This window comes from Capsaspora owczarzaki (assembly GCF_000151315.2).
Source record: "Capsaspora owczarzaki ATCC 30864 unplaced genomic scaffold supercont2.7, whole genome shotgun sequence".
Taxonomy (NCBI): Eukaryota; class Filasterea; order Ministeriida; family Capsasporidae; genus Capsaspora; species Capsaspora owczarzaki.
The window spans coordinates 974360-988871 of NW_011887298.1; the positions used below are offsets into that span (position 1 = coordinate 974360).

At 53.8% G+C, this 14512-nt stretch overlaps 4 protein-coding genes across 5 annotated transcripts; 2 read left to right on the forward strand and 2 right to left on the reverse strand.

Moving 5' to 3' along the window:
* Positions 1-159: 159 nt before the first annotated feature.
* CAOG_04786 lies at positions 160-4926 on the forward strand. 2 transcript variants are annotated; one of them, XM_004347487.2, is made up of 16 exons: positions 160-213; positions 1053-1630; positions 1735-1806; positions 1986-2054; positions 2144-2206; positions 2287-2352; positions 2444-2509; positions 2583-2651; positions 2717-2785; positions 2854-2916; positions 2990-3064; positions 3152-3223; positions 3291-3362; positions 3447-3518; positions 3609-3763; positions 3846-4926. In XM_004347487.2, exons 2-16 carry the CDS (start codon positions 1404-1406, stop codon positions 4748-4750), a joined length of 2115 nt encoding a protein of 704 aa, XP_004347537.2. In that variant the 5' UTR covers positions 160-213; positions 1053-1403; the 3' UTR covers positions 4751-4926. The 2 variants fall into 2 exon arrangements, with proteins under 2 accessions (XP_004347537.2, XP_011270422.1); XM_011272120.1 differs by having other exon boundaries at positions 1429-1630.
* A 214-nt stretch (positions 4927-5140) lies between these two features.
* On the forward strand, positions 5141-10267 carry CAOG_04787 (hypothetical protein). The gene is made up of 4 exons (XM_004347488.2): positions 5141-5325; positions 5517-5616; positions 6056-6203; positions 6369-10267. The coding sequence occupies exons 1-4, from the start codon at positions 5269-5271 to the stop codon at positions 10147-10149; spliced, it is 4086 nt and encodes a 1361-aa protein (XP_004347538.2). The 5' UTR covers positions 5141-5268; the 3' UTR covers positions 10150-10267.
* Positions 10206-12301, reverse strand: CAOG_04788 (hypothetical protein). Its single transcript, XM_004347489.2, has 5 exons — positions 12035-12301; positions 11668-11751; positions 11291-11560; positions 11122-11214; positions 10206-11031 (listed from the first exon to the last, which is right to left on the reverse strand). Exons 1-5 carry the CDS (start codon positions 12243-12245, stop codon positions 10382-10384), a joined length of 1308 nt encoding a protein of 435 aa, XP_004347539.1. The 5' UTR covers positions 12246-12301; the 3' UTR covers positions 10206-10381.
* A 12-nt stretch (positions 12302-12313) lies between these two features.
* Positions 12314-14326, reverse strand: CAOG_04789 (hypothetical protein). Its single transcript, XM_004347490.2, has 5 exons — positions 14089-14326; positions 13743-13858; positions 13368-13588; positions 12920-13265; positions 12314-12811 (listed from the first exon to the last, which is right to left on the reverse strand). The coding sequence occupies exons 1-5, from the start codon at positions 14263-14265 to the stop codon at positions 12370-12372; spliced, it is 1302 nt and encodes a 433-aa protein (XP_004347540.1). The 5' UTR covers positions 14266-14326; the 3' UTR covers positions 12314-12369.
* Between the last annotated feature and the right edge of the window lie 186 nt (positions 14327-14512).

Here is a 14512-nt window from a genome sequence, read left to right on the forward strand (position 1 = left end):
GGACTTGCGAGATTACTGACTACTGTTTAACGGAAGCATTTTCAAAGCTCATCAGGCAAAACCTTGCATCTCTTTAACACGATGTAGCACCCACGTTCTTTGTCTAGATTTTTGATACGTGCAAATTGTAGGACAAACTTCAATCTTGCAGTCTTTCTTTCCCTTTTCCCCTTTTTCCCTTTTTCCCTTTTCTCTTTGTTTGGTTCTTTTGAGGTGACACACGATTCCCCTTCGCATCCAACAACACCCACTTTCCTCTGCCTAATCTTTCTCATTGTCTCTCGCTTGAGGTTGCCATTCCGTTGATGGCTCTGGCACATCCCGAGCTCCTCTTGTGATCCTGCAGTTTTCATTTTCGACCATCACGCGCCACGATACAAAACCAGATCTCGATTTGAAAAGGTGCAAATTTGGAACGACGCGAAAAAAACCAAAAAAACCAAAAAAAAAAGTCAATCAAAGTGCTGCCAATTTGCACCATCTCTGACTTTGGAACGGCTGACTTGCGCCTGGGGTGTCAAAACGACCGAAGCTTGGCGCTGTTTCTGCCACAATGCAGCTCACGCGGCTTGGCTTGGATCGGCCCCGGAAGCGAGGCGCGGAAGCCAGCCTTCCGTTCCGTCGGAAGTTCTGATGCAAAAAAACAAACAAAACAAACAACAAAAGCAAAACAAAACAACAAAAGCAAAACAAAAACAAAAGCAAAAGCAAAAAGCCCCGACAAACAAGCGAGGGTCGCGCACGCGCACAACGACAGCCGCGTGTACACACTCACGCACAAAAATCACACCATCACACCCTTGAGCGCGTCTGAGAGGGAAGGCAGGGGGTCGCGTGGAAGATGTGGATGTGGTGCGGGGAGCCGATCGGATTCCAGTTGCATTCATTCCTTCACGCAATGCCCGCCCACCCACTCCCCCACTCACCCGCACACACACGCCACCCGCACACACGCACATACGCACGATCGCCTTGTTTTACTGGCTTGGTCGGAGTGGACGAGCTCTGTCTGCGGCGGGCAAGCGATCACTCATGGGTTGCCCCAAATTCAGCACAAAAAACAAACTCCGTCGGGCTATTCTTGGCTCGGTGCTTCGTTGTTGGTCGTTGTGACGGCTGCACAGTCAGCATCGTCAATCACCAATCGCTCAAGCTCAAAGCCAGACGTGGCCGACACGAAGAAGGAGCGAAAACGATGCCAAAGCAGAGGCAGAAACGAGATCAAGAACACTCAATGGATCTACCAGCAATCAGCAAAACCACCCGCCTGCGAATAGCACGATTTGTCACACTATTTGATTGTCAGATGGGACAGAGGTTTCTATATCACGATTTATCGCTCTGTTTGACGGTCAGATGAGATAGAGAGAAAGAGGGGATTGACACTCACTGGAGCAGAATGAATGCCACTATTTCCAAACCAAACAGACACAGTCATGCCCTCTCCAGCCTCCCGTCAAGCACGACTCGTGTTTGTCTTGCTCGTGATTGGATTCGTTGCAGCCGTCAATGCCGCATCATGCCCGTGGGGCTGCAGCTGCGTTCAGACGAGTGGTGTCGTCACCTTCCTCTCGTGCAACAGCTCGGTCTCAGAAATACCGATCGACCTTCCGATTTCCACCGTCACTCTGTACGGATTTTCTTGGAACTGTCATATTTGTGTGTGTGTGTGCGCGGGGACAAGGGGGGGGGGACGATTTTTCAACAGAACACCGCTAATACTTTAATTTGTAGCGATATTCACGCCACTTCCATTACAACTCTGGGCGACAACGCCTTCCAGGCAGCTGTCTCCCTGAAGGCAATGTAAGGAGAATACAGCTTCTCTTTTTTGGGTCGATGCTGCTGCTGGGCGACAACGCCTTCCAGGCACACTGATTGCTTCCAAAACAAAACAAGGAGAATACAGCTTCTCTTTTTTGGGTCGATGCTGCTGCTGCTGAGAGCTGAAAAAATGCTCACTGATTGCTTCCAAAACAAAACAGCATCCTTCCCGAAGCAATCACCAGCATCGCGCCGGCCGCGTTTGCTGGGTTGAGCGCATTGACCTCCGTGTAAGAGCCTGCTTGATTGCGCGTTGAATATTGTGTTAGTGAGCATTGGGTCTCACATATAGTCTGGTTTTTACTGTACTCTACCTCAGAACTTTCGAGCAGAGCGCCATGTTCGACCAAAGCCTGTTTACTGGATTGGAGGTGGAACACATGTACGTTGCGTCGTGGCCTAGATGACTTAAGCCTTTTTCGGTTTGGCTCATAGCTTGCGACGTTGGTTATTGTCTGTTAGTGGGATTGGCAATGCATCAACACTGCAAGGCAACTCGTTTACTTCAATGTCCTTTTTGAAGCGCCTGTAAGGGGATGTTTGCTATTCTCTCGCTTGGCTATCTTTCAGTCAACTCACGCGTCAACTGTGAATCGACCTCAACCTGGCCGTGCCACAGCGGATTGTACGAGGTCTCTACTTTGCCATCGGGCGCTCTTGCTGGGCTCGCTTCCCTCGCAACTCTGTACGCAACAACAGCCCAGCCCCGTGCTTTGTTTATGAAGGCAACTTGTTGCTGATCTGATGTTTGAGAGCAGGGAGCTGTATGGACCTTTCACATCCATTCCATCCAGTGTGCTAAACGATGCTCCCAATGTGGATCTATTGTACGTTTTCGTGCCGGTAGCTTGAAAGTCAACGTTTTACCAGCAGCTCACACTGTTTCTTTTAGGACGCTTCACGGTCAGTTTCAAACCATGAGCGACATTGGCCTGGCCTCTCTTCCCAATCTGAAAAAGCTGTACGTTTTCCTTCTGAGCGTTCGCAATGAACACGTGCTACTATCGGTGTACTGACGCCTGGAAACAGTTCGATCTCCCAGTCCAAGCTTACAGGCTTTACAGACTTGAGTGCGAATGCCTTGACGTACTTGTAAGCAACAAACGAACAGCTGCGTTTGAAAGCAAGTTGCACCGAACTCATTCTGCAAACAAATGGCTTGCAGGTCTGTCTCTGGCTCATCAACGATCAAGACGCTTGCCGATAACTCATTTGCTGGTGTGCCGAATCTCAAGTTCCTGTATGTAGCGTTCTTGACTGAGTGTGCTGCTGTGTGCGTGTCAAAACCAGGTCGAAAGGTTGCAACCTTACTTTTCCGTTCTGACAGGAGCGTGGATGGTTTGGGGCTCGAGAACCTTTCTTCGCAAGCCTTTTCCGGCCTCTCCCAATTGACCTATCTGTAAGAGAGCCTGCAGGAGAATCGCCTCTGTTTGGATGGTCCTCACTTTTGACGGGTGTATGATTAGGAGCTTGTCCCAGACCCGCGTAAAATCCCTTCCTCAAGGCCTGTTTGCTGGCACACCTGCACTGAAAGCATTGTAAGGGCGCACATCACATTTGAGGTATCTTACAAGTGGCAGGTCATCCATGTTCATTCTCATCACTGGATTGGCTGATGACAGGAGTCTTTCCCCCATCAAAATCACCCAGTTGTCGAGCAACACATTTAGCACTTTGACCGCGCTTACTTCCTTGTGCGTGAGCTTGAGCTTGTGTGTGTGTGTGTGTGTGTGTGTGTGTGTATCCAGCTCTACTTTGTTGCAGATACTCACGTCTTCGAACAGGACTCTGACCGGGATGCCTGCGACCACCCTTCCTCCTGGATTGTTCCTTGGTCTGACGGCGCTCACGCAGCTCAGCACGAGCCCGCACAACTTTAGCTTTGGAAACAACCTTCAAGCGCCGCCTAGCACTTTCGGATTGCTCTCCTCTCTCCAGGGTACGACCTTGTAGTACAGCTTGCGCATCGTGTTGCTTTTGCTTGTTGACTCACAGAGGGCGGTTGATATTCTCCCACACAGCTTGCCACTCCGCGTGCGCTACGTGCTACGGAGCTGGCGCGGGAAGCTGCTGCCCTACCAACTGTCTACGCTGCGCCGGTGATGGAACGTGCTCTCAGTGCTACGAGGGCTTTGCGCTCGAAGAGCAGCTTTGCGTTGCCATACCACCCGCGGTGCTGGCTTCTTCCGCTTCGTCCGCTCTGGAAGCTGTCTCCATTGCAGCGCAGTCTGCTGAATCAGTTGTGTCTGCTGCTTCCGCCGCATCGGTTCTTGAGCTTGCTGCTGCTGCTGCGTCCTCTATCTCCGCTGCATCAGCTCTGGATGCTTCGGTTTCTGCGGTAGCTGTGGCTGCCTCGCGAGAATCGGTTCTGTCCGTCCAGTCCGTCCAGTCTGCGGCTTCAGCTCGAGCCAGCCAGTCTGTCGCTGCAGCAACCAACAACAACGACGACGATGGCCCCGCCGTGATGCCGATCGTTGTTAGTGTTCTTGCTGGCGTGCTCTTTCTCGTTCTGGTCGCGCTTGGGGTGGTGCTGCTTCGCCGACGCAACCCTGCATCCCGTTCAAAGGACAGTTTCGACTCGCACACTGTCGACATTCATCCCAATCCTGCGTTTGGCGGCACTGCCTCCAACAAAGGCGTTATGGATTCAAGGCTCTACGAAGAGGTGGGCGGCCATCCCAGTCTCGCCCCTCCTGCCGTGCCGCACCTCTATAACCACCCGCAAGACTCACCCGCCAGCATGACTACTGAGACCCACGCCGCCCAGTCCCCTCAGTATGAAGAGGTTGCCGTGCTTCTCGGTAGCCGCCCCGATTCTGGCAAAACATACGCAGAGCTGACTCTTGCGACCGGCTCGATGGCCGCCCCTGTTGCTGACGAGTCCGTCAGCTACGCGACCGTAGTGCCGCACTTCGCAAGCGAGTAGTCTGGTCTGCCGAGCTGTTTTGTAGTTTGTTTTGTAGTTTGTTTTGTTGTTGTTGTTGTTGTCGAGAATTGCGCCAATATGACTTGCACAACCAATGCACCCATCGATGTCACCAGAGCTCACTCATGGGTATCGAACAATTAAACAATACGGCCTTGTCGTACATTGAGAAACGCTCTTCCGTCGTGACGATCGAGGCAGCAAGCCGTTGTTCGAATTTTGGCATTGCAAAACAAAACCCAAAACCAAAACCAACCTTCAAGACAAACACAAATACAAGCTTGACCCAGTCTCGTTGCTGTGCCAGTTTGTACCGAGCTTGAGCCGCTTCTCTGATCTGAGCCGCACAAGTTTGTTCGTTTCTGAGCTCACTTTTTTTTTTTTGTTTTTTGTTTCTCTATTTTTTTTTTTCCTCTTCTTGTTCTCTGTCTCTCTTCTCTTCCATTTCTCTCTCTCTCTCTCGCTCTCTTCATCTTCATCTTCATCTTCATCTTCAGTCGCTCAGCGTTACAGAGGCCATGGACGATTTCGTGGGTTTGTGCCACCGTCTTCAATCGGCCGCAGCAGCAGGCAATGTGAGCAACGCATTCAACCAACCTTTTTTTTTTTTTTTTTTTTTTTTTTTTTTGAGCTGCTTTGTAGTGTCGTTGTTGTCACTTTGGCGATCGTGTGTTTCGTTGCATTGCCGTTACTCACGGGAATCATGTGCAATGGGACCCTGTTTTGCTGTTTTGTTTCTGTTTGGCGTTGACTTTGTTGTGCACAGGACTATGTGGTTGCTCGTGAGACGCAGGCCGCAAGCGAAGCACTCCTGAACGAGTTTGAAGCGACGCCTGACGCCCTGGACACGGCTCGCATGGTGCTAGGTCAGTTCGGGGTCCTCGTCCATTGCATGCGTGCATTCGAAGCACGCGCGCCGGGGGGGGGGAATTGGCAAGCGCGCAAAAGCGTGGTGAATGGTGAACGGAACCAATGATCGTGCAATGCCTCGTCTATGAAAACCCAAAAAAACCGCATTGCTGGATCCATGCGATTCCATGCTCAGAACGCTGTCAACATGAAGCCGTTCGAATAACTGAATGCTCATCGAGTGGGGGGGGGGAGATGTGGATGGACTGAGACAATGTTGTTCGTTTGGAGATCGTCCGACAACACCCAAAGCTGACGAAAACGCACCTTTTCACCTTTTCACCCCGCGGCACCTTTGCTCCTCAAGAGCACATGATTGCTGCCGCTGGGGGGAAAGCCTCACAAATGATACTGACTGCATCCGAATTTTTTGTGCCACCTCTCATGCTTTGTCAGATTGGAGCGACGCGAGCAGCCATTTGCAGTTTCGCATGCTGCAAACGATCAACCGAGCGGTCAAGCGCGACTGGAACTTTGTATCCGAAGAGTACATTGTCGATTTGTTAACCTACTTGCTAAACAAGGCGGCAGAAGTGATACAAACGTATGTAAATTTGTCCACGGGACAGTTGAGTGGTTGTGTTTTTTGTGTTTGTGTTTTTTTCCTCCCTCCCCGCCTTCCCATTCGCACCCCAACTCACACTCACCACTTCAACTTGTTTTCGCCTACCAAACTGTTGCTCTTCTCGCTTTATTTTAACATGTACAGACCACGCAGCCCTAGGTACATTCGCAACGCTTTTTGCACAACGATTGCGTCCGTGTTGAGGCAAGGCTGGCTTGACGAAAGCAATCCGGAGCGTGCCCGGCGTCATCACCAGCGGCTGCTCGATACATTGCCGTCCTTTTTGCTATCGGACCAGCCCCAATTCCGGCTTCTGGGCGCGGCTTTGAGTATCGCTGCGCTCGAGGCGTTTTCCATCTTCAAGCCGCCAGAAACGATCGAGTACCACCATTTGCGCAAGCGCGAGTTTGAGCACACTGCTCTTCTCCCCATGTTTGCACAGACCCTGGATGCTCTGCACAACTCCATCATGACCCTCATTGGGGTCATTTCCGAGTTCCAGCAGGCGCCTGCCACCAACCACCCCCTGATGCCTGCGTTGAGCTCGTGGCTCGTCGTTACCAGCCAACTGCTGAATGCCTGCTGCCAGATTGTGTCGTGGCAGTTTACAACTGAGGTGATGCCACGGTTTGACACGACCGACAACACCCAGACCATGCCGCTGAAGCCGCCGGCAGCGTGGCGCCCCGTGTTCGTCTCATCTTTGCCGCCTCTCGCAGCGCTGGAGCAACAGCACTCACTGCTCGCGCGGGGACCTGAAACCTCGTGGCTGGTCTCCTTCTTCTTCTCAATGTACGATCTTTTGCGCCCCGTCGCGTTCAGCGGCCTCTTTAGCAACTTCTCCGAGCTCAACAGCCATCTGAGCGACTGTACCGAGATGGCGCATCGTTGTATCGAGCAACTCAGCTCATTGCACGGCCCGCTTCTTGACCAAGACGGCCCCGCGCCTGGAGCGCCCATGGCACTGGCCAAAGCCAGTTACTTTCAGTGCTACGTCCAGCATCTCGTGAACCTGACGAGCGGCTGGCTGGACGATTATCGTCGGGTATGTCAACAGCAACGCCAGCAGCAACAGCATGACATGAACCACGATCGTCGAGGTCATCGCCAACGGCATGTTGGTGTGTCAGCAGGAGATGTTGGTTCCATTGACTTGGGTGACGGCGGCCCTCTGGATCGGGAGCTGACTGCCCTGACGACTACCTTCAAGCGTCTCACCAACGCCTGCGGTGTCGTATCCATGTGCAACATGCTTGGGAATGAGCAGATGCTTGTCCGATTTGCCGAGTGTATGGTCGCCTTGTCGTGTGCCTGCATGAAGCCCGAAACAAAGGCGATCGAGCGGTCGGCTGCCGATGGGCTTGAGGAATTGTTGACGGCGTGGGGCCCTCTCCTTTCTCACGAAGCTGCGCGCGACTTTTGGCACCCCCATGCTTTCCAAGTGTTTGCAACGTTTGTCGAGTCCAAGATGCAGTCCACCAACATCAACTCGGCGAGTGACAGCAAGAACGACGAAGACGACGACGACGACGACGACGACGATGACCTTGCCAGTCTGGACGACGACGAGTTTGACGTGGACCACGCGGTTTTTGCCGAGTTGCTCCAGTCTGTCGCGCAGCTTGGTCGCCATTGCATTCTTCAGGCGATCGAGCTCCTGACGAAATGCCTGCACGAGCGCTTGCAAATGCTCGACTCGTGGGCCACCCAGCTTCCCAGCGTTGTTGCCAACGTACAAGCAACGCAGCGCGCCGATTCTTCCAGCGCTATGCTGGCATTGGTCGTCAAGGCCTCCCGCTTGCCTCCAGGTTTCAACGACCAGTTGCACTGGCTCGTGCTGATTGCAGGATGCCTGATTGCAGACCCGCAAGGCACTGGCGAGACGCCACTCATTCCTCGCGAAGTCATGAACGCGTCGCACCACAGCAGCGCGGTTCATGGCGACGATCCTGTGGTTGGTCTCATTTCGTTGGTGCACGAGCTGTGCAACATTGAAAGTCGTGTTTTGACAATGGAGCTCGGGTTTTTGCCAGCCTCGCTGCTCAGCCCCGAGCTTGCGCTCACGCTTGTCTGGTGGCTCAACCGTTGGACGGCCACGTACTTGCTGCTCGACGAACGCAACTACAGCACCGGGGGTCAGCACTTGAGTCCGGCCATTGTGAACGCTTACGGGCACGACACGCCTCACGAGCACATTATTCCTGAAATGATTCTCGGAAAAATCTCCCTCAACCTCGTTCATTGGAACAGCGAGCCACGCGTTGTCCGCGAGTCGGTCGACTTGTTGCAGACCTTCACCACGGGTCGCGTCACTTGCGCCGTCGCGCTGTGCTCCCCAGCCGTTGCGGACATTGTCCGAAATCTTTGCGCCGAAGCAGCCCTCACCGAGATTGCCCTCTCGCCCGTCTACGCAAACCTGCCCCTCGAGGCAGCTCAGCAGCAGTGCGTCTCGCTCTTCAACGGCAACGCGTTCCAGCGCACAAGCCTCACCAACCTCCCGTCGTCGACCCTGACAACGCTCACAAACTCGTTGTGCGAAATGGGCGTTTCCGACATTGGAAGCCACGCAGCCAGGAGCGCTGCAGCACTTGTTGCGCGCTATCTGAGCCGACCCGACGCCGATGCGGCCGAGCTCGAGCTGACGCGCCAGCGCATTATCGAAGGCCAGGAGCTCAAGCTGCACCAGCAGCGACACACCGCGACGCTGCTTGATGCCGTCACATCAAAGTTCCGGTCGCTGGTGCAGCACCCGCATTTCACCGCTACCGCCCAGCTCCACCCTGTGCGACTTGCCGTCGAGAAGCATCTCGAGTGTCTTTGCGGAATTGCGCTGCTCACTCCTGGCAACGACGCGACTGCCGAGTTGCTCGCTTCCTACCTGCACGAGCTCTTCCCACTGCTTATCGAGCTGATTGCCCTCTACTCGACCTGCCCCGAGATTTGCACATTGGTCGTGAGCTTGTTTGGCGGCATTGCCGAAAAGCAGATTGCCATGCTGAGCCAGCGCAATTCCGATCGCTTCCTCCAAGCGGTGGTCTCGATGGCCGAGACCTTCTTCCACTACCGAATGGCCAACACGATTGCCGCCACGCGCGCAGGCGACATGGAGGAGACACGCCACAGCGACCTGCTGGTCTTGATCAAGCTGTTTGAGGACGTGCTGCATCGCGAGTTCCTCGACCTCAACAGCGGTCTGGACGCGTTCGGAGACAGCGATGGATTGGTCGCTGAGGTGCACGTCCATCCCGAACCCGGCGGCATTGCCGCAACGACCGTGGTGCTGCATGGCCTGCGCTTGCTCATTCCTGTCGTTTGCCGCGACTTGATGCTCATCCCGTACATTGCCAACGGACTTTTCAAGCTCATTTCCTTCACGCTCTCGTTCTGCGCCGAGAGGCTGCTTCAACCCGAGCATGCACAGGACTGGGAGCTGATTGTGCATGCCGTCACGATGGGATTGGCGTCCAACCACAACGACACGGTGCGATATTCCTTCCAGGCCGTGTTTGATCTCTGCCGGCAATCGTTCAAGGTTGCCAGCGGCGACAGCCCGCTCCAAGAGCCTCAGCAGGCCTTGGACCTGTCGGCCCTGCCGCCTCACGTCCCTGCAACCCTCGACGCCATGCTCCGGGCAACGGTGGAGAACATGGTGCTCAAGCCCTTCAGCTACGGACACATGGACACGGCTGCCGAGTCCCTGCTCGCCGCTATCTGCTGCGTGCCCAGCAGCTATCAGGCTTTTGTGCACGAAATTGTCGAGTCGCAACGAAACATCATCGATCCCACCCGACTCGAGCGACTCCAGGAAGCGCTGCTCTCCTTGTTGTTTGGTTTCAACAAGCCCACCGAGAAGGAGACTCTGCAAGCCTTCCGCGCTCGCTGTCGTCAAGCCCTTCCCAGTGCTCGCAGCGTCATTTCGCGATGAGCGGAACCCGCTGACACTGATGCATTTTTGAAATCTTGCCGTACACTATTGTTGTTTTGAAGTGAACTTTGATGTTGTACTTTTACAAAAATCACCAACGATAAAGACTACCACGCAACCACGCTGCTGGAAAACAATTGTTTTTGTTCTGGAGAAGCAAAAGTTGGATGGGTGTCAAACCAAAACCAACAAGAAGAGAGCGAGAAAAAGAGAACGCACGCATCGCGGTTCATCAATACGTGTAGCCACCGTACTGCTGGTTGCCGGGCTGTGGCGCATAGCCTGGATACTGAGGCTGTTGCTGCTGTTGCTGCTGCTGCTGCGGCGGCGGCTGTTGCTGCTGCGGAGGGTAGGCTGGCTGGGGTGGCTGCGAACCTTGGGGCTGTGGGACCCGCTGTTGCTGCTGTTGTTGTTGGAACGACTGCGGGGTGGCATACGGCGAGTACTGTGGCTGTTGTTGCTGCTGCGGAGGAGAAACCACTCCGCCTGCATAAGGAGCGCTGGCCGGGTGGTGCTGCGTGGCGACTGGGCTTGCAGCGGTCGTCGGGCCAGCCGAGCCCGGGTTGCCAGGAACGGGACGAGCAGGTTGCGCAAACGCCTGAGGCTGTCCATACGGCGATCCATAGGGCACTTGCTGCGGAGGCTGAGCCTGCAGAGCTTGCTGAGGAGGCGCCTGCGGTTGTCCCGAGTACAGCTGTTGCTGGCTGGGAGGACCGCTCCAGGTGGGTGCGCCTGCGGTGAACTGTTGCGGCTGTTGCGGGTGTTGTTGCTGCTGCTGCGGTGGTTGCTGCTGCTGCTGCGGTGGTTGCTGCTGTTGAGGTTGCTGTGGACCATTTGGACCGGGGACGGCAACTTTGGATCGCCCAGAAGCAGTCAAGGCCTCTGTCAATCACAGAAACACAGAAATGAACCGAGCTGCTGCAACACAAAAAAGAACGACGCATGCCAACGCCTTTCCGGGCCGCGCCTTACCAAAATCGTTGCTGTTCAGACGCATGACCGAAGCGGGGTTGGGCTGGTGGTCCTTCAGAGGGTCAAATTCGCGACTGGCCTTCGAGTCCACGGCTGGCGATCAAAGCCGAGAGAGTGAGAGACGCTTGCAACACAGCAGTGGACAGAATGAAAGCAAGACGCGACCTACCTTTGGGAGCCACAGCGACGCTCTCCTGCGCCGCAGAAGCGGTGACAGCGGTAGCAGCACTAGAGCCAGAAGCAGCCGAGTTCGCGTTCGCAGCACCATCGGCCACGCCACCAGACGGGGCACCGCTGTACCGTGGCTGGTCGAGTTGACCAAGCAGAAGATGCACCTTCTCGCGGAAGTTGTCAATCTCGCGCTCGATCGCTTGGACCACCGCCTGGTTTCCGGCAGCACGAAGCGCGGTCGCGATCTTGATTTGCTCGGCATTCTTGACTGGGAAAGCCCAACAAGCAAAACGCAAGCAACAATTTTGAGCGATTCAAAGCATTAGCTCGGTGGCAGGAACAACGTTCTGCATGTCTCAGAAACTCTGCTCTCACCTTGAATCCTAATTTGGAGCAGACGGCTGTACGACTTGGCGTGCGTCAAATCCTGGTTGTCACTGATCGTAATCCAGTCACCATCTGCACAGAAATTCAACCAACACCAACGTGGAAATGAGTTGAACGCAGGCTTTGGACGGATGTGATCCATTGAAAATCATCGAGTTTCAATACAAGGCAAAAAAAAAAAAAAAAAAAAAAAAAAAAAATTAAGCCTTTTTTTTTTTTTTTTTTTTCCTTTCAATACAAACGTCAGCGGATTTTTTTTTTTCAGCCTTCCACTGCCCCCGCCCCGCCTCGAAATGACCCGCCGCGTTGCAATCATCCACGAATCGGAAGAAGAAGAAGAAGAGCTGAAACGCACCAGTGTCGCGGTACTTGATGAGGAGGTCGTCGGAGGGACTGAGGCGGCCGCGGAAGACGCGCTGCATCATCAGAATGAGCTCGTCCAGCGTAATCTCGTCGTTCGTGATGGGGATGCGGCGGACGTCGTCCTCGTACTGCGCCTTGATGATCAGCAGCCCTTCGCTCAGTCGCGCCGACGGCAGCGATGCAAACACGGATGAGTCGCCCATGATGAGGATGACGATGATGACAGAGCTTGGTTTGAATTGAAAAAAAAAAAAAGAAAAAATAAAGGAGTGAATGTAAATCTTGGACAAATTTTAATCGAAAAACTACACCAACAACAAAACTACGCTACGGCACGACGCGGATGCTGCCATCGGCAATGGAAGCGTGAATCAGCCGCGCAAGGCGATCCACGCCGGAAAGCAGCTCGGCTTCCGGGTGGAAGGCAATGCCAAGGCGCATGCAGTGGCCGAACGTCTTGCTTTGCGAAAACCGATTGCCTGGTTGGAAGCCAACAGCAAACTCGCGCCGCGCACGCGCCAAGAGGGCTTCCGTGTCGACGGCGGTGTCGCGAAACTCGACCCACATGAACAAGCCTCCTTGCGGCTCGATCAGGTTGACAACGCCGGCTGGAATGGCCTGCCGCAGCTTGGCACAAACTGCCGCCATCCGAGCGCCGTACGCTGCTTGCAGCGCCGCAATCACGCGATCGAGGCTGCCGTTCTGGATGGCCGTGCCCATCAGCCCACTCATGCAATGCTGCACGCCTCCACCGCTTGCCATAAAACCGCTGAGTCAAGAAGAAGAAGAAGAAGAAGAGCACGAGCACGAAAGTAAATGTAAAGTGCGGAAAATCGATCCGTGCCACGCAACACACAACACAACACAATACCCTTACGTGTTTGTCAGCTTTTCTTGGATATCGACCCATGCTTCAATCCAACCCAGTCGCACGCCAGGTCCGAAAATCTTGGAAAAGCTGGCATTGGAAATAACATGGCCCCGTTTGGACGCCGCTGGCGTGTCGCGCAAAATTGCAGCATCGTATGAAAACAGGCGAGGAACGGGTGGCTGAGCTCCCTTGTAGCAAAGCAGCTCATACACGTCGTCGCAAACCACAATGACATTGTACTGATGCGCGAGGGCCACAATTCGCTGTCGTTTCTCGTGAGAGATGGTGGTTCCGCGCGGATTCGAGAATGTTGGCACCAGGTACAGCATTGCAGAGTAGCCTTCGGAGGGATCTGCACATCCAAGGGTGTGAATGAGCATGATATGCGCGCGCGCGCGTTGTTCATCAGTCGCAAACAACTTTGTCACCAAGAAACACCAGAAACACACTGTACTTTTTATCGGGATTGCTTTCAGCTGCTTCTCTAAATCCTCGACGTTAATGCCATCGTCATCAGTCCGAACACCCACCGTCTTGAGGTGGTGCTCAAGAATCAATTGCTCTGCGAGAAAGTACGTCGGATCCTCAATCAGGACGGGGTCACCCGGCTTCATCAAATGCGTGCAAGCAAACGACAAGCCCTGCGACGCTCCAGCTGTTGCCATAAGGTGTGTCCTGAATAGGATTCAAGCGGTGCACACAATGAGGTCGTGATCAAGTGATCAAGTGAAACTTTTTAATTCGGATACGACTCATAACAAAAAAGTCCTATTCCCCCTCCCTCTCAAACCCCGACCCAAAATCTATCAAGTCAATCCTTTTGCCTTACGCATCGACGTGCGGGTCGTTGTAATGCAAGCGCAAGAAAGCAGCGAGCTGGTTGATAAACACCGCATCGCCAGCAATTGGGCCGTACTGCAGCAGCGTATACGCGTCCGGATCCGCCTACAAGTTCAAATCCCCCAAAAATGAGCTCGAAATCCTCACCGATTCAGAGATGATCAGACAAGAACAAGAGTCGGAAACATTCAGACGTCGGACAAGAATAAAATAGCTAGTTAGAAACTCCCCACACATTCAGAGATTCAGAGACTCAGATTAAGAGATTCAGAGACTCAGAGACTCAGAGATTCAGACAATTGTGATTGAAATTTGGCCAAGATTGAAAATCTGACCTCGAGTCGCTCAATGGTCGCCTGCTTCAGGACTGGAACGATCTGCCGCAGCAGCGACTCGTCCGGCGCCCCGAAGGAGAAGGAAACCTCGCCAGGTCGAACGTCAAACAGGATGTTCTGCGCAGTGGCTGCCGACGACGAGGCGGTCGAGACAAAGTCGCTCGCGGCGGAAGTCATGCTGAATGCTGAATGCTGATGGATCAGAGTTGAGTTGGACTTTTGACTTGGGGAAATTGAAAGAAAAAAAATGGACTGAGATAGGCAAAGATGGGGGAACAATTATGAAAGAGTGTCGAACTTTGAGGTACTCTAGACGAACGGGAGTAGGGGAGGCGAAATGGCCATGGAACAGCAGAACTGCGAACGAACGTTTTCAGTGCCGTCTAGACAATGTAGATTCAATACGAATGGCGCTAGGTCTCGA

Coding starts and splice junctions, on each gene's coding strand:
- CAOG_04786 (XM_004347487.2), top strand. CDS start 1,404: ATGCCACTATTTCCAAACCAAACAGACACAGTCATGCCCTCTCCAGCC. Junction 2,917..2,989: donor GCGAATGCCTTGACGTACTT/GTAAGCAACAAA, acceptor AATGGCTTGCAG/GTCTGTCTCTGGCTCATCAA. Junction 3,224..3,290: donor CTCTCCCAATTGACCTATCT/GTAAGAGAGCCT, acceptor GTGTATGATTAG/GAGCTTGTCCCAGACCCGCG.
- CAOG_04788 (XM_004347489.2), bottom strand. CDS start 12,245: ATGGGCGACTCATCCGTGTTTGCATCGCTGCCGTCGGCGCGACTGAGC. Junction 11,752..12,034: donor CATCAAGTACCGCGACACTG/GTGCGTTTCAGC, acceptor ATTTCTGTGCAG/ATGGTGACTGGATTACGATC. Junction 11,032..11,121: donor TCTGAACAGCAACGATTTTG/GTAAGGCGCGGC, acceptor TGTGATTGACAG/AGGCCTTGACTGCTTCTGGG.
- CAOG_04787 (XM_004347488.2), top strand. CDS start 5,269: ATGGACGATTTCGTGGGTTTGTGCCACCGTCTTCAATCGGCCGCAGCA. Junction 5,617..6,055: donor CACGGCTCGCATGGTGCTAG/GTCAGTTCGGGG, acceptor ATGCTTTGTCAG/ATTGGAGCGACGCGAGCAGC. Junction 6,204..6,368: donor GCGGCAGAAGTGATACAAAC/GTATGTAAATTT, acceptor TAACATGTACAG/ACCACGCAGCCCTAGGTACA.
- CAOG_04789 (XM_004347490.2), bottom strand. CDS start 14,265: ATGACTTCCGCCGCGAGCGACTTTGTCTCGACCGCCTCGTCGTCGGCA. Junction 13,859..14,088: donor CGACCATTGAGCGACTCGAG/GTCAGATTTTCA, acceptor TTGAACTTGTAG/GCGGATCCGGACGCGTATAC. Junction 13,589..13,742: donor AACGACCCGCACGTCGATGC/GTAAGGCAAAAG, acceptor AATCCTATTCAG/GACACACCTTATGGCAACAG.